The 20,954-nt window shown below is 63.3% G+C and overlaps 1 protein-coding gene across 1 annotated transcript; it reads left to right on the plus strand.

Moving 5' to 3' along the window:
* The first annotated feature begins 10,890 nt into the window (after positions 1–10,890).
* LOC132248447 (tyrosine-protein phosphatase non-receptor type substrate 1-like) lies at positions 10,891–13,209 on the plus strand. The gene is made up of 4 exons (XM_059721392.1): positions 10,891–11,242; positions 11,614–11,925; positions 12,074–12,430; positions 12,855–13,209. The coding sequence occupies exons 1-4, from the start codon at positions 10,906–10,908 to the stop codon at positions 13,172–13,174; spliced, it is 1,326 nt and encodes a 441-aa protein (XP_059577375.1). The 5' UTR covers positions 10,891–10,905; the 3' UTR covers positions 13,175–13,209.
* Positions 13,210–20,954: the final 7,745 nt, after the last annotated feature.

The following is a 20,954-nucleotide window of genomic DNA, read 5'->3' on the forward strand; positions in this document are numbered from 1 at the left end:
GGCTGCAAGGCTCTCGGGGCCTGTCCAGGCCGGCAGAGCCCCCTCGCTCTCTGCCTCTCAGGATGCCCTTTGCTGAGGCTGGCAGAAGCGGGGCCCTGCCTGGCGCTCAGGGGTGCAGGTCCAAGCAGATGGACCCCATGACCCATGCCCTCTTCTGGGCTGGGGGCCCTTTGGGCCTTAGTGAGCTCCTGAGGGTGGGAGTGGGGCACTGAAGGGTATTCCTGGGGTGCAGGACCATGGGGCGGGGGCTCGGGGAGACCTGGGGGTCCCTAGGCAGGGGCCGTTGGCTGTGCAATGGGAGTGATGGGGATTAGGGGGCACCTGGTATCAGCAACAGGTTACAGTGACACTGCCCCCTGGGACCCATGCGGGGGCTTCTCTGGGGTAACCCCCTCAACACACACACACACACGCGCTGTGCTGGGTTAGGGTCCCGGCCCTCCAGGAAAAGCAGAAGGGTGTGCAAGGGACTCAGCCCACGAGTACTGCAAACAGACACGTGCAGTGGGGCTGTGGGGCTGTGGTCTTTGCTCCCCCTGCTCCTCCTCTGCCTCGGGCTGGCCGGTACGTCCGGACCCAGAGGCGGTCTGGACTGAGGAGCACAAAAGGCCTGGGTTTTTCAACGACGAGGCAGCTGAAGCTCACGGCAAGCAGCCCCTGCGGTCCCTGGGACGCCTTTCCGCACAGCGCCTCGGGCATGCTGTGCCCATGAACCGGCTCAGGTCTGGAGGGCCAGCGCCTGGCAAGCAGCCCAGCTCCTCCCTCCCCTGGCCGAGCCCTGGGCTCTGGGAAGCGTAGGGAGGGCAGCCCAGGGCAGGAGCTGGGCTGTGGCAGGCAGAAGCAGCAATCTCTGGTCCCTCTCCATGCTGTCCACATCCCTCCTGAAGTGCAGCGCCCAGAACTGGACGCAGTACTCCAACTGCGGCCTGACCAGTGCCACACAGAGGGGGAGGATCACCTCCTTGGACCTGCTCGAGATGCATCTGTGGATACATGACAAGGTGCGGTTGGCCTTCCTAAGTGCATCTCCACATTGTCGGCCCATGTTCATTTTGGCATCAATAACGACTCCAAGATCCTTTTTTGCCTCTGCACTGATGAGAAAGGAGTTCCCCAGCCTGTAGGTCTGCTGCTGGGTCTTCCCCCCCAGGTGCAGCACCTTGCACTTGTCAGTGTTGAAACCCATCCTGTTCTCATCCACCCACCCCTGTAACCTGTCTAGGTCCGATTGCAGCCTATTCCTCCCTTCTAGCGTGCCCACATCCCCCCACATCTTAGTGTTGTCTGTGAATTTGAACAGGGTGCTTTTTACACCCCCATCTAAGTCACTGATGAAGATGTTGAACAGCGCAGGCCCGAGGACCGAGCCCTGGGGGACCCCACTGCCCACATCCCTCCAGGTCAAATAAGACCCATCCACCACCACTCTCTGGGTGCGGCCCTCCAGCCAGTTAGCAACCCATCTGACTGTGTAGGTGTCGACGCCATGGTTACCTGGTTTTTTAATGAGAATGGGGTGAGAGACAGTGTCGAAGGACTTCCTGAAGTCCAGAAAGACTACGTCCACTGCTACGCCTGCGTCCAAGGTTTTTGTGACCTGTGTGGTGGGCCAGTTGGAGGAGCTCCCACATTGATCCTCCCACCTCACCATGCCCGTCCACCTGCTGGACTCTGTGTGTCTCTCCTGGGGCGCCTAAGCCCTGGCAGACCCCCTTTCGAGCTCCACCGCAGAGTCCAGGGGTAACGTGCTGCCACCACCCTGAGAGGGGACCGTCTGGGTCCTGTGTCCTCAGGGAAACACAGACCTAATCATCCTATGGGTACTCAACCCAATACAAGCACTTGGGGCTCCTCCCCAAGTCGGGGGCCAAAAAGGATAGTCTCCCTTAGTCCGCAGACCTAAGGAGCCTCCTAGGCATAATTAAACCCACCCCTTGATAAGCCTCCTACGCCAGTCACGAAGGAGAACTGTATTGGGTACAAAGGGCAGGGCTGGAATGGGGTAAGAGGTAGAGCACTATCAAGGGATTACCGTTGAGCAAACCAGTCTGGCTGAGGTTGCCGTTTGAGATGCAAATGCATCGCTGGGAGCTGCTAGCTCTCTAGCAACACTTACAAGTATCATCCAGAAGATGGTAGAGATCTGGCTTGGACATTTCCAGAGAGAGAGCGTTTCGGCCGGATCAGACTCTCGCCCTGTGTCCTGGTGCTTGTGCCCTGCTGGAAAAATGGCTTCTCTCCTCCTCCTTCTTGGACCAGGCTCTTATATCGCCTTTCTGACCTCAGCAGCCCAGTCCAGGAGAAGCCAGCAGTGTTGGCAACTGGCCAACCGATTTAAAAAGCATCACTGGTCACCTGGGCAGAGGAGGAGGGGCTTTTCCATCCCCCACTCGGGTGACCAGAGGGACCGCAGCCTCCGCACCAGGCTTTTGTCCTGTAGGCATCACCTCCCCTGCTGGCCCCTCGCAGACATGCGCCAGGATAACTCTCTCAAAAAGCTTACCCAGGACCGAGCTAAGACTGACTGGCCTGTAGTTCCCTGGGTCCTCCTTCCTCCCTTTTTTGAAAATGGGAACCATGTTGGCCCTTTTCCAGTCCTCTGGCACCACGTGAGAGCACCATGAGTGCTCATAAAGCCGTGCCAGGGGTCCCCCAATGACCTCTGCTAATTCCCTCAGCACCCTGGGGTGGAGATCGTCAGGACCAGCTGATTTAAATACGTCCAGCTCCTCCAGAAGTTCCCTGACGAGGTCCTCTCTGACCCTAGGCCACGGTGTGCCTCCCCTGGGGCCTGAGGGGGTCCCGGTGGGGGTAGGGGAGGTGACCTGGTCCCTGCTCAGAAACATGGAGGCAAAGAAATTGTTAAATAGGTTAGCTTTGCTGTCTAGTGCGACAACCAGACTTCATAGCGTGCCTTGCAGAGGCTCCACGTTCCCCGGTACCTTCTTTTTACCCACTATGTATTTAAAGAAGGACTTCTTGTGGTCCTTAATCCGCGTCCCTGAGCTCGCCCACGGCAAGGCAGGTGCTCTTGCTCACATTGAGCTTGGCCTCTGCTGCCACCTTGCTCCAGCACAGGATGTCCAAATCGTCCGTGTAGGCCGGGACCTTGGCTTCTTGGTTGTTGCTACTGGGATGTGGACTCTGGGGATCCCTGGGTCCTGCCTTAGGCGTTGGGCCAGGTCGATGGTGCAGATGAACAGGATTGGGGAGACCAGGCAGCCCTGCCAGACCCTGACTCCACCGCGATCCGGGCACCCATGCACACCCACACACACCCATGCGCACGTACGAATCCCAGGTATCCACAGCAGACAGATGCACACACAGCGGGTCCGTGGGCTGGGGCTCTCCCCTGCCCCTGCTTTGGGGTGGCCGGTAAGCAAAGTCCTGATGCCCCCACACGCTGCCCCCCATGCAGGGCAGGGCACAGGGCCCTGCACAGACAAATGCTTCTGGCCACAGCCTGGGGTCTGGCAGGGGCTGGGGGCAGGTCCCTGGGCCCTTGTGGGATCTGACAGCTGTTTCCTCTCCCCTGGTGCAGGCCGTGCATGCCAGTCCCCATCCCTCCCCAGGGAGCATCTTCCCCAGCATCTCCCTGGCTGCTCCCCCTCAGCCGAGTGGTCGGAGCTGGGAGCGATGATGTGGAAGAGACAGCACTGGGATGTGTCTGTCCAGATGTGTGTCTGGGGCAGCGGGAAGCGCCTGAGAGTAGCAAAGATGGGGCAGCCCAAGCACAGGGCATGAGCCTGCCAGGAGCCTGTACCATGCTGTCAACATAGTGGGCACCTTTCTGCAAGCTGCCCCAGCCACAGTGCCCTGGGCATCCTGTGGCCACCGGGCAGCTCGGGTCTGTGCGCAGGAAGGGTGCAGCAGTCGGTGCATCTCCTCCCCTCCCGCTGTGGCCAGGGGTCCTGGGATGTGCAGACCGGGAAGGTGCTGAGAGCCCGGCCCCATGGTGGTGAGTCTGGGCTGTGGGGGCAGCACGGGTGCCGCTGGCCCCTGCGGGAGCAGGATGGGTGGGAGCAGTCTGGGACCAGCCCTGCCTGGCCCACCTCTGGCCTGGGGGCAGCTCCCCTCGCCCTGCCCCCACACACGGAGACCAGGGAGGAGCTGAGAGACCTGACCCCGAGCCCCACAGCCGCCTCCTCTAATCCTGGCAGTCGGGGGCTGTGGAGAGCTCTGGGCTGAGCCGTCCCGCTCTGCCAGGTGGCAGGGGCCACGCCTGGGCCCAGCCCAGCTCCTGGTGCCAGAGCGCCCCTGTCCTGGGACTTTGGTCCCTGTGCCATGTAACACCGGAAAGTGAAAGCAAAAACCGAATTCGCAGAAATCATCTCCACCGTGCAGCAGAGGGACCGAGCCTGGCTGGACACATGGAGAGCTGGGTCCTGCACCTTGGGGGCCTGCTCCTCCCCCTCCTCTTTCCCGTGCTGGCAGGTCAGTGCCCACCGCGTGCGTACTGGAGTCAGCGCTCTCAGGGCTGGGCTGGCCGTGCCCATCTGGGCCCCTGGGTGCAGCCAGCCAGGCACCGCCGCGCAAACGTGCCACAACGGAGACACCCAGGCAGCCCAATGTGCCTGCATGGGACAGCCGGCTCTGGGGTATCCATGATGGGTCCCAAAAGGGGGCAGGTTGGGGGGGTCTCACATAGCTCACAGCCCAAGGGCACCAGAGTGCAAAAAGCACCCACTGCAGCCACCACGGCATTGCCCCGGGGGGCCCCAGGTCCCCGTCTCCCCCCTGCCCACTGCAGCCCACAGCTCTTTCCCCCCCCCCGTGCAGGCTCCCAGCTGCGGGTGTTCACAGCACCCTCCTCCCAGGCCCTGCTGGGCTCCAGGGCTGTGCTGCCGTGCCGCTTCGACGTCGGGGGGCCCGTGGCCCTGGGCTCCCTGCAGGTGACGTGGTACCGCTGGGAGGATAGGATTGAGTGGTTCGACAAAGGCCAGATCCAGCTCGGAGGGAGACTGTTGGACACGGACCTGCAGAGCGGAAACGCCTCCCTGTCTCTGGCCAAGGTGGCCGTGTCGGACGAGGGGCTGTACAAGTGCGACGTGCGCTACGGTGCCCAGCAGCAGCAGGGGAGCACCACCCTCCACGTGCTCGGTGAGGACCGGGGGCTCCTGCGTGGGGATGGTCTGGGCACAGATACACACAGGGGTGGGAGTTCCCAAATGGTCCAGGGTCTGCAACCAGGCTGTGGCAGGCTGAGAGCAGGCCACGAGCACTGCGGGAGAGATGCCCGAGCACAGGAGGAAACACCCCTGGGCTGTGGTGCAGGAGGCAGGCGCAGCACATGCACCTTGTCACTCTTCTTCCCAGCGTCCCCGACCATCTCCATCCAAAAGCAGCAGGCGGTGGGTAGAACAGAGACCTCCCTCCTGTGTGACGTGGGGGGCTTCTACCCCAGGAATGTGGATGCCACATGGCTGAGAGACGGACGGGTCCTGGACAGCTCCACCCACTCCAGCCCCAAGAGGAACCTGGACGGGACCTTCAGCCTCACCCTGACCTACACCTTCACCCCTGCCAAAAGCGACACTAGCAGTGTCTTCTCCTGCCGCGTCCAACATCCAGCTTTGGAGCAGCCCCTGCAGGCCGAGCTTGCCCTGGATGTCCCAGGTGAGAGCCCAAAATGGGCCCTGGCAGTGAGGCCAGACAGTGCTATCGGGCCAATGTTAGAGCCAAGGCTGTGCACCGACTTTCCCTCCCGTCCTGTCCCAGTTGCAGGCTTGGATCGCACCGGTGCTGTGATTGGGGCCGTCGTGGGCATCGTCATCACACTAGGAGCTGTGGGCACAGCCTTTTACTGCTGGAGGCAGAGGAGAGGTACCGGGCACGGCGGTCTGGGGGTGGCAGAGGCGAGGGAGTGGGACGGCGACAGGGTCTCAGGCGGGGACACGCTGGGGGGTGCAAAGGCCTCTACGCAGATGGAGCCCCTTGGATCAGGGCAGGTTTTACCTTCCAGCCTTTGGGGACCCCACAGCCCGCAGCCCCAATCCCAGGCTGGATGCATCCCCAGGACCATCCCAAGCTGACCCTGAGTCTGGTGTGTTCCTCCCACCCCAGGCTGGGGGTCCATGTCCAAGGTGGAGGGGCCGGAGCGGTGCCGGCTGGGCCAGGAGGTGACTCTGCGCTGCTCCATGGAGGGGAAGATCCCTGCGGACACGGCTGTGACGTGGGAGCGGACACAGGGCGAGGACAGGGCGGTGATCCAGAAGGACGGGCCCGGGGCGGCCCCTGAGCACCAGCCGCTGTTACCGGCCCTGCCCCCGGGCTGGACACCGACAGAGGAGAGGTCTGAGACCTGCCTCACGGCCTCCCTGACCTTCACCCCCACGGTGCAGGACCACGGGGCACGGGTCCGGTGTCACTTCCAGCACGAGGCCCAGCACAGCAGCAAGGAGCCCGCGTGGTGGGAGATCCGGGTGTGGGGTGAGTCCCTGCAGGTCCCAGGCCCGGGGGGAGGCGGGGGCAGCGGCTGAGCGAGGAGCCCATTACATGTAAGACAAGGACACGCTGGAGAGCGTACCATGAAATCAGGGCCCAGGATGGTGCAAGAGCGGGGAGTGGTCTGCCCAGAGGAACCTCCTTGGAGGTGGGGGTTTGGGGTTTGGGGGACTTGGGTTGGAGGAAGGGCTTTCCCCGCTCCCCTGGCCCCGCACTGGGAAGCTGCAGCCTGCACGGACCGGCAGTGCCAGGAATGATTTGGCAGGGATCCCCCCCTGGGACCGCAGATGAGGCTGACTCCCCTCAGCTCCCCCAGTCCCTGCTCAGACTAACACCAACAGCCCCGGCGTCCTTGCCCAGCATGTGGTCAGGAGCCCTGGGGTGATTAAAGCCATAAAAGTACACGGTGCTTGGTCAGTCTGTAGAGGCGCACATCTGTCGTCTTCACACTGACACGGCGAATCCCTCTCCCCCAGCCCCGCCGGAGCTGTCCGGGATCCAGGTGTTACCGCGCTGGGACCCCCCGGAGGAGGTGCCCTTTGCCGTCGACCTGCAGAACTTCTTCCCCCGGGAGATCCACCGCGTCGAGTGGAGCGTGGACGGAAAAGCGTGGGAACGGTCGGAGCCGAGTGACTGGAGGGAGAACGAAGACGGGTCGTTCAGCGCCAGGAGCGTGTGGAGGGTGCCCGGCTGCAGACTGACCAGCGCGGAGCAGCGAGTGCGAGTGTCCGTGCAGCACGGCCCCGGGGACCCCCCGATTGAGGGAGAGCTCAGCCTCGCAGACACCGGTGAGCAGGGGGAGGTTTCAGGAGGTCACGGCCCCACTTTGGGGGTTTCACTTTCTCTCCCCTGCCTGAGGGGAGGCAGAGCAGCCCCCACCAGGCCTCTGCTTCCCCTGACGGGGCCTGTCCCTGCCTCGGGGGGTTTCCTTCCCCAGGTCTCCTGCGGCCCCCAGACGTGTCGGGAATCTCCCAGCCCCAGGCAGTGACGGCGGGGAGGGAAGTGGCCCTGAGCTGCCGCGTGGCAGGGCATTTCCCAGGGGAGCTGGGGGTGACCTGGCTGCGCAAGGGCAGAGGAGAGGCTCGTGCTGCGCCCCTGCAGGACTCGGCCGAGTACCGGCTCGTCCCTGGCCGGCCGGTTCCAGCCGCCGACGGGAAGAGCTTCCAGCAGGAGCCCAGGCTCCTCTTCACCCCCTCGGTGCGCAGGGACCAGGGGGCCGAGTACATCTGCCGGGTGGAGCACGTGGCCCTGCAGACCCCCGTGGAGCGACGCAGCACAGAGCTGCAGGTGACAGGTGAGTGCAGCACTCGGGCTGCTCGTGGCTTGGACGCGGGGTTCATGATGTGGGGTCGGGGGCAACTGCGTCCTGTCCTGTCCGCACCAGGGGTGACTGGGATCCCCTGCGCACCGCTCTGAACGCTCCTGCTGTCCCCCAGCCCCGCCGGAGGTGTCTGGGATCCAGGTGTTACCGCGCTGGGACCCCCCGGAGGAGGTGCCCTTTGCCGTCCAGATACACAACTTCCACCCGAAGGAAATGCACCGCATCGCGTGGGGCTGGGACGGGGACGGGAGCGGGAGAGCAGACACCGCCGAGCCCAGCCAGAACCCAGACGGCACGTTCAGCGCCACGAGCGTGTGGAGGGTGCCCAGCCGGAGCCTGGCCCGCCCGGAGCAGCGAGTGCGAGTGTCTGTGCAGCACGGCCCCGGAGACCCCCCGACGGAGAGAGAGCTCAGCCTCCAGGACACCGGTGAGTGGGGGGGACCATGAGGTCACAGACCCATTGCGGGGGGCGGGAGGGGGCAGGTTTTGGGTGCCTCTCCCCTGGCAGAGGGGAGGCAGAGCGGCCCCCACCAGGCCTCGGCTTCCCCTGACGGGGCCTGTCCCTGCCTCTGCGTGTTTCCTTCCCCAGGTCTCCTGCGGCCCCCAGACGTGTCACAAATCTCCTGGCCTCGTTCAGTGACCGCAGGAAGGGAAGTCACCCTGAGCTGCCACATGGCAGGGCATTTCCCAGGGGAGCTGAAGGTGACCTGGCTCCAGAAGCAGAAAAGAGCTCGTGACCCTGTTCCTGTACAAGACTCCCCCAAGCGCAGGCTACTCCCTGGCAGAGCCGTCCCAGCAGGGGATGGGAAGAGCTTCCAGCAGGAGGCCAGACTGGTCCTCACGGCCGTGGAGGAGAAGGACCTGGAGGCAGAGTTCATCTGCCGCGTGGAGCACGTTGCCCTGCAGACCCCCATCGAGAGACACAGCAGAGCGCTGTGGGAGAGCGGTGAGTCCTGTTGTGTCCAGCTGTGTGAAGCCAGGCGGGAGCAGTGACCCTGCAAGCCCCGGGCCCACCCGAGCCCCGTGCAGAGGCCCCGCACTGAGCAGAGCAGTGCAGCTCCCTTTCCTTCTGCATGTCTCTAGCGCTGGCTGGTGAGCAGGGAGCCTGCGCCCGGCACCGCTGCCCAGCCGGGCAGAGCGGGGAGCGCAGCATGGCCACCAGTGAGCCCTCGCCTGGGCTCTCGTCTGACCCCAGAACTGAGCCCTGCTTCTCCCAGTGCAGCCAGGGGAGCTGGGACCCTACTACCCTCCCTGGGCACTGGGACCATGACCCCCCCCCCGACCCATTTCTGCCTGTGTCTGTCTCCATGACTCCTGTGTAGTACGTGGCACACAGTGGGTGCAGCAGGTGCACTGCCACTTCTCCCCATCCCATCGCCTGCCTGTGCTAATGCTCCTGCTGTCCCCCAGCCCCGCCGGAGCTGTCTAGGATCCAGATTTTACCACAGTGGGACCCCCCGGAGGAGGTGCCCTTTGCCGTCCAGCTGCAGAACTTCTTCCCCCGGGAGATCCACCGCGTCGAGTGGAGCGTGGACGGAAAAGCCTGGGAACGGTCGGAGCCGAGTGACTACAGGGAGAATGAAGATTGCTCGTTCAGTGCCACGAGTGTGTGGAGGGTGCCCAGCCGGAGCCTGGCCCGCCCGGAGCAGCGAGTGCGAGTGTCTGTGCAGCACGGCCCCGGAGACCCCCCGATGGAGAAAGAACTCAGCCTCCGGGACACCGGTGAGAGGCGGGGGGCTGGGTTCATGAGGTCACAGACCCACTGTGGGGGGCGGTGAGGCAGGTGTTGGCTCCCTCTCCCCTGCCGGAGGGGAGGCAGAGCGGCCCCCACCAGGTCTCGGCTTCCCCTGACGGGGCCTGTCCCTGCCTCTGCATGTTTCCTTCCCCAGGTCTCCTGCAGCCCCCATCGGTGTCACAAATCTCCCAGCCCCATTCAGTGACCGCGGCAAGGGAAGTCACCCTGAGCTGCCACATCGCAGGGCATTTCCCAGGGGAGCTGAAGGTGACCTGGCTCCAGAAGCAGAAAATAGCCCATGATCCTGTTCCCGTACAAGACTCCCCCAAGCGCAGGCTAATCCCTGGCAGAGCCGTCCCAGCAGGGGATGGGAAGAGCTTCGAGCAGGAGGCCAGACTGGTCCTCACAGCTGTGGATGACAAGGACCTGGAGGCGGAGTTCATCTGCCGCGTGGAGCACGTCGCCCTGCAGACCCCCATCGAGAGACACTGCAGGGCGCTGCTGGAGAGAGGTGAGTCCCGTTGTGTCCAGCTGCGTGAAGCCAAGCGGGAGCAGTGACCCTGCGAGCCCCGGGCCCACCCGAGCCCCGTACTGACCAGAGCAGTGCAGCTCCCTTTCCTTCTGCACTTATCTAGCGCCGGCTGGTGAGCAGGGAGCCTGCGCCCGGCACAGCTGCCCAGCCGGGCAGAGCAGGAAGCGCAGCACAGCCAGCAGCGAGCCCTCGCCTGGGCTCTCGTCTGACCCCAGAACTGAGCCCTCCTTCTCCCAGTGCAGCCAGGGGAGCTGGGACCCTCTGACCCTCCCTGGGCACTGGGACCATGACCCACCCCCGACCCATTTCTGCCTGTGTCTGTCTCCATGACTCCTGCGTAGTACCTGGCACAGAACAGCTGCAGCAGGCGCACTCCCGCTTCTCGCCATCCCCGCCGGAGCTGTCCAGGATCCAGGTGTTACCGCACTGGGACCCCCCGGGGGAGGTGCCCTTTGCCGTCCACCTGCAGAACTTCTTCCCCCGGGAGATCCATCGCATTGAGTGGAGCGTGGACGGAAAAGCCTTGGAACGGTCAGAGACACGTGACTTCAGGGGAAATAAAGATGGTACATTCACCGCCAGGAGCGTGTCGAAGGTGCCCAGCTGCAGACTGACCAGCGCGGAGCAGCGAGTGCGAGTGTCCGTGCAGCACGGCCCCGGAGACCCCCCGATTGAGGGAGAGCTCAGCCTCGCAGACACCGGTGAGCAGGGGGGGTTTCAGGAGGTCACGGCCCCACTTTGGAGGGTTTCACTTTCTCTCCCCTGCCTGAGGGGAGGCAGAGCGGCCCCCACCAGGCCTCTGCTTCCCCTGACGGGGCCTGTCCCTGCCTTGGGGGTTTTCCTTCCCCAGGTCTCCTGCGGCCCCCAGAGATGTCAGAAATCTCCCAGCCCCAGTCAGTGACGGCAGGGAAGAAAGTCACCCTGAGCTGCCGCGTGGCAGGGCATTTCCCAGGGGAGCTGGGGGTGACTTGGCTGCGCAAAGGCAGAGGAGAGGCTCGTGCTGCGCCCCTGCAGGACTCGGCCGAGTACCAGCTCGTCCCTGGCCAGCCTGTTCCAGCCGCGGACGGGAAGAGCTTCCAGCAGGAGGCCAAGCTCCTCTTCACCCCCTCGGTGCGCAGGGACCAGGGGGCCGAGTACATATGCCGGGTGGGGCACGCAGCCCTGCAGACCCCCGCGGAGCGATGCAGCACAGAGCTGCAGGTGACAGGTGAGTGCAACACTCGGGCTGCTCGTGGCTTGGACGTGGGTTTCATGATGTGGGGTCAGGGGACAGCAGTCGGGTACCGAGGTACCCGCTGCTCTACGGCACTCCCCTTCCAGATACAGGCTGAGCCAGGCCCAGGGTATCCTAGTGCCTCCAAGGAACTAAAACCCAGGCGTGGGATAGGTGTTGGCCATGAGCAGCATCCCCATCTTTATCCCACACAGTGCAGCCCCAGGACAGGAGCAGGCCGGGCGCAAGGAGCTGGAGTTGTGTCACACAGAGCTTTCCCCAGAGGCCTAACCCCCTGCCCTGTCTGCACCAGAGGGGACAGGGGTCCCCTGCACACCGCTCCTAATGCTCCTGCTGTCCCCCAGCCTCGCCAGAGCTGTCTGGGATCCAGGTGTTACCACGCTGGGACCCCCCGGAGGAGGTGCCTTTTGCCGTCGACCTGCAGAACTTCTTGCCCCGGGAGATCCACTGCATCGAGTGGAGCGTGGACGGAAAAGCGTGGGAACGGTCGGAGCCGAGTGACTGGAGGGAGAACGAAGACGGGTCGTTCAGCGCCAGGAGCGTGTGGAGGGTGCCCAGCTGCAGACTGACCAGCACAGAGCAGCGAGTGCGAGTGTCCGTGCAGCACCAACCCAGAGACCGCCCGATTGAGGGAGAGCTCAGCCTCGCAGACACCGGTGAGCAGGGGGAGGTTTCAGGAGGTCACGGCCCCACTTTGGGGGTTTCACTTTCTCTCCCCTGCCGGAGAGGAGGCAGAGCAGCCCCCACCAGGCCTCTGCTCCCCCTAACGGGGCCTGTCCCTGCCTCGGGGGTTTCCTTCCCCAGGTCTCCTGCAGCCCCCAGACGTGTCGGAAATCTCCCAGCCCCAGGCAGTGACGGTGGGGAGGGAAGTGGCCCTGAGCTGCCGCGTGGCAGGGCATTTCCCAGGGGAGCTGGGGGTGACCTGGCTGCGCAAGGGCAGAGGAGAGGCTCGTGCTGCGCCCCTGCAGGACTCGGCTGAGTACCGGTTCGTCCCTGGCCGGCCTGTTCCAGCCGCCGACGGGAAGAGCTTCCAGCAGGAGCCCAGACTGGTCCTCACAGCCGTGGAGAAGGGGGACCTGGGGGCAGTGTTCATTTGCCGTGTGAAGCACATTGCCCTGGAGACCCCCATCGAGGGACACAGCGGGGAGCTGCAAGTCACAGGTCAGTCAGCACCTTTACACCGGGATGTCACAAGGTCCCGGTCCTTTCGCGCTCGCTCTGGGCCGTCTGGGCAGGAGGCTGCGTTCGTGGTGATGGCAGTTTTGCTGGAGCAGGGAGTTCGCAGCAGGAGACCGGACCCCACTGCCCCCCAGGGAAGGTTGAGGATGGTGTGGGGAGGCCAGCACCTGTGGTAACACTGCTGCTCCTGGCTGCCGCGGCTGGGCCCCAGCGCTGGGGCCAGAATGACCCTCAGTCTCAGCCGGTCGAGGGAAATGCATAGGTCCCGGCATCTGACTATCTGTCTCTGCACTTCGCTCCAGCTGCCGGGGGAAGGGGATGCGGGGAGGGCTAGGGAGGTCCTATGCAGGGTCTGGGTCCCCAGGGCAGTGAGCACTGACCAGCCCATGGACATCTCTTGCTCCAGGACACCAGGATGCCCCCATGTCCCAGGATCCTGAGTCCATGGAAGGGAAAGCAGATGAGGGAGCCCCAGGGGACGTGAGCGGTTCACATGACGGGACAAAGGAAGGCACGTCCGTGCAAGAGCAGGGGGCCGGGGCCCTGAGCAGTGAGGAGGATGGGGACAGGGCTGGTGCCCCCAGGACCTTGACTGTGGCTGCAGGCAGTGAGGAGATACCAGCGGAGCCCTGGCCTCAGCCCGGCGCAGGGAGCCCGGACATACCAGCAAGGGGAAAGATGCAATTTCCAGATGCCGGGACTGTGAAAGACAGCACACATGTTTGAGGCACCCACAACCCCATGTGACCCTGAATAAGGTTTTCCAGGTCTGTCAGTCATGAATAAAACCAAGCTCAGGACAGCCGGCTGCCTCCTCCTTCCTTCCTGAGGGTCCCTGGTCTCCCGCAGGAGGCTGCAAGGCTCTCGGGGCCTGTCCAGGCCGGCAGAGTCCCCTCGCTCTCTGCCTCTCAGGATGCCCTTTGCTGAGGCTGGCAGAAGCGGGGCCCTGCCTGGTGCTCAGGGGTGCAGGTCCAAGCAGATGGACCCCATGACCCATGCCCTCTTCTGGGCTGGGGGCCCTTTGGGCCTTAGTGAGCTCCTTGGGTGGGAGTGGGGCACTGAAGGGTATTCCTGGGGTGCAGGACCATGGGGCGGGGGCTCGGGGAGACCTGGGGGTCCCTAGGCAGGGGCCGTTGGCTGTGCAATGGGAGTGATGGGGATTAGGGGGCACCTGGTATCAGCAACAGGTTACAGTGACACTGCCCCCTGGGACCCATGCGGGGGCTTCTCTGGGGTAACCCCCTCAACACACACACACACACACACGCGCTGTGCTGGGTTAGGGTCCTGGCCCTCCAGGAAAAGCAGAAGGGTGTGCAAGGAACTCAGCCCACGAGTGCTGCAAACAGACACGTGCAGTGGGGCTGTGGGGCTGTGGTCTTTGCTCCCCCTGCTCCTCCTCTGCCTCGGGCTGGCCGGTACGTCCTGACCCAGAGGCGGTCTGGACTGAGGAGCACAAAAGGCCTGGGTTTTTCAACGACGAGGCAGCTGAAGCTCACGGCAAGCAGCCCCTGCGGTCCCTGGGACGCCTTTCCGCAGAGCGCCTCGGGCATGCTGTGCCCATGAACCGGCTCAGGTCTGGAGGGCCAGTGCCTGGCAAGCAGCCCAGCTCCTCCCTCCCCTGGCCGAGCCCTGGGCTCTGGGAAGCGAAGGGAGGGGCAGCCCAGGGCAGGAGCTGGGCTGTGGCAGGCAGAAGCAGCAATCTCACCCGTGGGCAGCGCTGGCCTCTCCCTCGGCCCTGGCAGCACCTGCCCGAGACGCCTGTCAGGGGTGGCACAGAGCCAGGCCCCAGGTGGTTGCAGTGGCCCAGCTCCCAGCGCCACCCCGGCCTGGCAGGGCACCTCGTGCACAAAGTGCCCCGGCCGTGCACAGCGCTGAGACTCCCTTGTTCCCAGCTTTCCCCACCATCTCCATCCACAAGCAGCTGGCGGTGGGTAGTGCAGAGACCTCCCTCCTGTGCCACGTGAGGGGCTTCTACCCCGAGGACGTAGACACTGCGTGGCTGAGAGACGGGAGATCCAGGACGGCTCCACCTGCTCCAGCCCTGAGAGGAACCTGGATGGGACCTTCAGCCTCACTCTGACCTACACCTTCACCCTTGACCTGCGTGCTGCCGGCAGTGCCTTCTGCTACGTCCGGCACCCGGCTCTGGAGCTGCCCCAGCAGGAGGACGTCCCCCTGGACAGCACAGGTGAGAGCAGGCGCTCGGCCCTGCAGCACGGCCACACGGTGCTGTGCGGCGAGCGTGGGGCTGAGGGACGCCAGGTTGACTCTGACTCTGCTCCCGTCCATCCCTGGTGCAGGCTTGGATCTCACCGGGGCTGTGAACGGAGCCGTCCTGGGCTCGTGGCTGCACCAGGACCTGCAGCCTTTGACTGCTGGAGGCAGAGGAGAGGGAGCGGGCACGGCGTAGGGCCAGAGGGGTGGACAGTCTGGGGAGGGGGTGATGGCACATTAGGGCTGCTCTGCACAGACAGACCCCTGACCCTAAGCCTGCCCCAGGACCGGTTTCCCCTCCTGCCATCAGGGAGCCACAGTTCTCTGGTCGGTCGTGTGGCTCATGGGCGGCCCAGAGGCTCCGGTTCTGGCGGGGCTGGCCCTGCAGGCCCCACAGGGCGAGTCACGGCTCCCTCTTCTTTTCTAGGCCAGGTCGATCCTGCGTCAAGCACTGGAGGAGGAAGGGGGTGGCTGAGGACTGAGGCAGCAGTGCCCTGGCCTGGGGAGCACCAGGCTTGTGGCTCTGCAAAGAGCCTCGGCCACCGCTTCCCAGCATCCCTGTGGGGTGCTCCTGCCTCCCCGCGCTGCCCCTGGTTGCCACAGCTGGGCTCCAGCTCTGGGGCCAGAATGACCCTCAGTCTCAGCTGGACAAGTAGAACGCATAGGTCCCAGCATGTCCGGTGGGGCTGGGCCAGGGCCGGGCGTGGGAGGGACCGCTCCATCTCTGTACGCAGGGTGTCCAGCCCCATGTGCCCCTGGGCAGCTGGAATAAAGCAGGCAGGGCTGGCTCTACTCCGCTCCCGTCTTCTTGCTGTCTGAGGCGGAGCCATGGTCCCAAAGGATGCAAATGCATGGTCCCGACTGCGCCAGGTGCTGCACGCTGCAGGGAAGGCAATGCTGGGGCTCTGGGCTGCCCCCACCCTTTTGGGGTCTGCCGCTCCCACAGGCGCCGTCCTGACATCCCCAGTGGGTGCTGGCACCCAGACCAGTCCCAGTGCCCCCCGCCCCGTGTTCCCATGCCAGCTGAGCAGCAGTGCCGCCTGCCGGCCCCCAGACATGGACGGCAAGATCAGGCGGGAGGGGGAAGGGGGGTGGGAGCTGGGCCACGCACTGCTTGCCCACGTGGCCTCTGCACAGCCGTGACGTGGGAACAGGCAGAGATCGGGAGCCCTGGTCCCTGCTCCTGGCATGGGAAGGCAGTGTGGGTCAGCGGTGACAGCACCCAGCACGGCTCAGCTGAGACCACGGCAGAGGGGCACAAACCTTCCTTGGCCTCCCCACAGCCACGGTGCAGCATACAGGCCCCCGCGCCATGCACCCAATAAATCCAGGCCCCGGGCCACGCTCAGCCACGTGCCAGCCCTCTTTCCTCCCATGCGTGGGCTACAGCTGCCTTGCCGGGCAGACACTGCGGGTGCAGGTGGGCACTGCCGTGCCTCAGGGCCGTGTCTAGGGCCGTAACCGGGAAGTGACAGCAAAAGGGAAGTCCCAGAAATCAGCTTGAGTCTGCAGCAGAGGGGCTGTGCCTGGCTGGACACATGGACACCTGGGGTCTGCGCCTCGGGGGCCTGCTCCCCCTCCTCTTGCCTGTGCAGACATGGCCACGACCCCGCACAGCAGATGGCCATGAGGGCTGCCAGGAAATCCATGGACAACGTCCTGGGGGCCGGATGCAGGAACAGGGCATGGCCCCATCCCCTGCCAGCTCTGCACAGCCTGGGCATTGCTGCCTCGGGCCTGGGGACAACTGCCCTGCAGCCTAGGGTCCCCACACACGGAGACCGGGGAGGAGCTGAGGGACCCGACCCCGAGCCCCACAGCCGCCCCCTCTAATCCCGGCAGTCGGGGGCTGTGGGGAGCTCTGGGCTGAGCCGTCCCGCTCTCCTTGGTGGCAGGGGCCACGCCTGAGCCTAGCCCAGCTCCTGGTGCCAGAGCGCCCTAGTCCTGGGACTTTGGTCCCTGTGTCATGTAACACTGGGAAAGTGAAAGCAAAAACCAAATTCCTAGAAATCAGCTCCAGCCGGCAACAGAGGGGATGCAGGTATCACGGTGGATGTAGTCTTTCTGGACTGCAGCAAGGCCTTTGACACTGTCTCCCACCCCATCCTCATTAAAAAACTAGGTGACTGTGGCATCGATGCCTACACAACCAGATGGATTGCAAATTGGCTGAGAGGTCGTACTCAGAGAGTGGTGGTGGACGCGTCTTTTTCAACCTGGAGGGATGTGGGCAGTGGGGTCCCCCAGGGCTCGGTGCTTGTGCTGTTCAATTTCTTTATTAGTGAGTTGGACGATGGGGTAAAAAGCAGCCTGTTTAAATTTGCTGATGATACCAAGATTTGGGGTGAGGTGGGCACACTAGTAGGGAAGGACAGATTACAGCAGGTCCTGGATAGGTTGCAGGGGTGGGCTCACAAAAACAGGATGCGTTTCAGCACTGACAAGTGCAGGGTGCTGCGCTTGGGCAGTGGGAACCAGCAGCACACTTATAAGCTGGGAAACTCCCTTCTTGAAAGCACGGTGGCAGAAAGAGATCTTGGAATCATTAAGGAGCCCGTTTCGTGCTGGGAAGGTAAAAGAGATGGCACGCAAGCTGGAGGCAGCCACAACATCAGCAAGAAGACGGTGTGAGAGGGGACAGAGGTGCCCCAGACTGCCAGGGCTGCTCCTCACAGGCTGTGCTTTCCCCCCGACACCTGCCCCACCACACGGGACTTGCTGTACTGAACTTTGTTAAGTGTGAATAAAAGTGGGCTCAGCACAGCCGGCTGCCGCCTCCTTCCTCAGGGTCCCTGGTCTCCTGCAGGAGGCTGAAAGGCTCTTGGTGGGCCCTCCAGCCTGGCAGGGTCCTCCCGCCCCTGGCTTGGGGGCTCTCAGGGTGCCCTTTGCTGAGGCTGGCAGGAGCAAGGCCCTGCCCGGCACTGAGGGGCTGCAGGGCCAGGCAGACGGACCCCATGGACCTGCATAACCCATCCCTTCTGCTCGCATCTGGCTGCCAGACTGCGGGGATGTGGTTGGTGCCGAGGCACCCGGCTCCGAGGGAAGGGAGATGCAGAAGCCCCAGGAGCAGGTGGAGCGCTGGGCAGCCCGGGGCCACAACAGCCCTGCGGCATGGAGCCCTGTTCCCTGCCAGGCTGTGGCCCGGGGGCCCGGCCCGCACGCTCCGGCTCCAACACCCGCACAGCCTGCGCACCTGTACAAAGGCCTGCTGGCCACCCGGACCTGTTATAACACCCACGCCGCGCGCTGTACACACACAACCAACCTCTGGTCTCTCAGACCAGGTCCCTTTCTGCCATCCCCACCCGCTGCAGGGTCACAGCCTCTGTTCACCCCTCGTCCATGTTGCAGTTGCCCCAGGTCCCGCGGGAGGCCCCGCTGCTGCTGTCCTCAGCTCAATTTGTCTCTTCCTCTTCCTCGCTATCACCACCCCCTTTCCACTCGGGGGGCGTTGCATGATCCTGTGTCATGTGTCTCTGTGCCAGGTGGCTTTGTCCGTGACCTCTCCATCCTCCACTGCTGATGTCTGGTAGTAGGTCTGGAGTTTGCTCAGAGCCATTTTCCCACAGTCTGTCACCTCTACGTCCGTGTGCCTGGACATCAGGAGGTTCCCGGCTTTCCACATGGTGCTCCTGACACAGGATGCAAACAGTTGAAATGGGCCGACGGGTTCTGCCGTGGGGTTTGGCGAGGTGCCCGTACAGTGCCGCTTCTCCGGTTAGCCGGCTGACCCCGGTCACTGCTTTGCAGAGCTGCTTCGCCCTCTTCCATACCTCCTTGGCGCAGGTGCAAAGCCAGAGCAAGTGGTCGATCATCTCAGTGGCCCTGTGGCAGTCGGGCCATGGGAAGCTGGGTCCCTCACTGGCAGGGCTCGGGGGGCTATCAGACGGTTCAGGTCCTTGTGATCTTTGCGCAGGTCCTTGTGGTCGGTGCGATCCCACACGGCCTTCCACACATCGTGGTGTCCCTCAGCCTCACCGTCTCCTGGACCTTCTTGTGGTTACTTGAGCTACGGTTGCTCTGCAGGCCGTACAAACTGTGGCACTGGTTTAGGATCTTGTCGAACCACAGTGAGCCCATGATCCATGGTCTTCGGTTGGTCGAGGTGAACACCCCAGTGTCTCAGGATGTGCCCGGCAAAATATCTCACCAGGCAAGTGCTCTTGGATTCTGCATCTGTCGCCAGCTTGCAGATCTGGCTTGTATACCTGGCCCACAGGAACAGGAGGATGTGTGGCATGCCCCTGCCTCCAGCCCTCTTGTCCTTGTACAAAGTCTTCCTGGCGACCTTTTCCCATCTCGAGCCCCAAAGAAGATGCACGCAGCCCTCTGGATCCTGTGGGTGACACGCTCGGAAGAAGGGAAGACCAGCGCAGTGTACAGAAGCACCAGTAACACACCTCCTTCACCAGCACGACATGTCCGCCATGGAAAGGGAGTGCATGTGCCACAGCCCCAGTCTCTGCTTTACCTTTGCCTCTGTCTTCTCCCACGCTGTCCTGCCGCTTAGTTTGGGGTTGAAATCTGTCCTGACAATCCTGACCCCTTCGCAGGGGACAGAGACCCCAGGGACTCCAGATCCCTGAGCTTGCCCACAGCAAGGCAGGTGCTCTTGTTCACATTGAGCTTGGTCCCTGCTGCCACCTTGTACACCTGCGTGTGCACCAGGGCTCTCTCTACCGACCACTTGTTCCAGCACAGGATGCTCAATCGTCCGTCTAGGCCGGGACCTTGGCCTCTTGGTTGCTGCTACCTGGGATGTGGACTCTGGGGATCCCTGGGTCCTGCCTTAGGTCCTGGGCCAGGTCAATGGTGCAGATCATGGGTAGGCAACGTTTTTTGGCTGGAGTGCCGAAAAACCCACAATGCCTACTGTGGAAGGTGCTGGAGTGCCAGCATGCCAGGAAAACAAAATGAAGGCAGGGGGTACATGGCAGGATGCCCTACTTGTCCCCCTTGCCCCCCACCCAAAGCCCCTGCCCCCAGCTCTGCTTGTACCCCTGCTGCCCCTGCCCCGCAGCCCAGGCTCTGTGGCTTTTGGCACCTACCCAGAACCTGGACTAGCTGCAGCCAGGAGCCTGCAAACAGCTGCACCTCCCCGCCCCAGCCGCGGCCCTAGTTGCTTCCCAGACCCAGCCTCCGGGGAAGCAGCAGATATCTCAGGCTCCAGGGAGGCAGCAGATACCGGCGAGGCTCCCTGCTATGCTGCCGTCACCCATGCTGCATTCCCGACCCTTCTGCCCTCTCTTGGGCCCACCTGAGTGCAGCGTGTGCAACCCAGAGTGGCAGGTCACACTTCCCCTGTGTGCATGGGAGTGTAACCTGGGCGGTACTCCAAAAGGTACCCCCTCTCCAATTGAAGGGATCAAAGCAGGTGCACAAGCGCTGTGGGGAGGTGTAGGGACTCTCCTCTCCCTATAGAGCAGAGCCAGACCACCACTGGGGACTTAACCATACACCTTTTAATGAGGGAACAACACTGGGAACATAACCGGCATAATCAGGGGGTACAGGGGACACGACAATGCCCCAAGGGGAGCAGGATCCAACAAAGGTTAGATGCTTGCAATCATTGACAAAAGACAGGGTTAACAAAATATAAAACACAAATACAGGAGCAAACAATACTGGTTGGGGAAATATAAAAAGGCACAAAATACAAAATGTCAAAGGACAAAGAAATATAGGGCCTGGGTCACTGGAGGGGGAGAAAACACAATGGCTCCTGCGTACTGCAAGAGGAAACTCTCCCTGTTAGCTCACTCACCCCAAGTCACCAAAGCTGGGACTTGAACTCAGATCCCCCACATGTTAGGCAGGAACGCTGCCACAGTCACCAGTGCTGGCACTGCTCCAAGCTGCTAGGGGTCTTGACCTTCCTGGACCCTGGCCCCACGTTGAGCTGCCTGGCCTCTGATTGGAGGAGCTGGAAGCCGAGCTGGGACCCCTCAGGTCGCTGCTCAGCCTCTCGTCGGGGATCCTGGAGCCCAGCAGGACGCCTCTCCTGCCGGCCACACGCCGTGCTGCAGGTCCTGCTCCTTCAGACTCTTCTGGGGCAACTGCTCCTGCCCCGCTGGACCAGCTCTTGTCAGCTCTTCAAAGCTCCTTCCTCATAGTCCCTCGCAGGTCTCCTCTTGAGTCAGCCGTGCTGCCCCTTTTATCCCCCTCCAGGTGACCCAAGGGGCCAATCAGGGGACATGAGGGGTGAATCTCTGGGCCTGACTGGTGAGGAAAGGGAATCCCAAGTCCTCCAATCATCTTTTGTCCTTTCAAAACCCCTGGGCTAGGT

The sequence above is a fragment of the Alligator mississippiensis genome, chromosome 2, assembly GCF_030867095.1.
Source record: "Alligator mississippiensis isolate rAllMis1 chromosome 2, rAllMis1, whole genome shotgun sequence".
Classification (NCBI taxonomy): domain Eukaryota; kingdom Metazoa; phylum Chordata; order Crocodylia; family Alligatoridae; genus Alligator; species Alligator mississippiensis.

Bases quoted from the DNA above. Each gene is read 5' to 3' on its own strand.
- LOC132248447 (XM_059721392.1), top strand. From the start codon at position 10,906: ATGTCAGAAATCTCCCAGCCCCAGTCAGTGACGGCAGGGAAGAAAGTC. The intron at 11,243-11,613 runs GTGAGTGCAACA...GCTGTCCCCCAG, and splicing joins CACAGAGCTGCAGGTGACAG to CCTCGCCAGAGCTGTCTGGG. The intron at 11,926-12,073 runs GTGAGCAGGGGG...TTCCTTCCCCAG, and splicing joins GCTCAGCCTCGCAGACACCG to GTCTCCTGCAGCCCCCAGAC.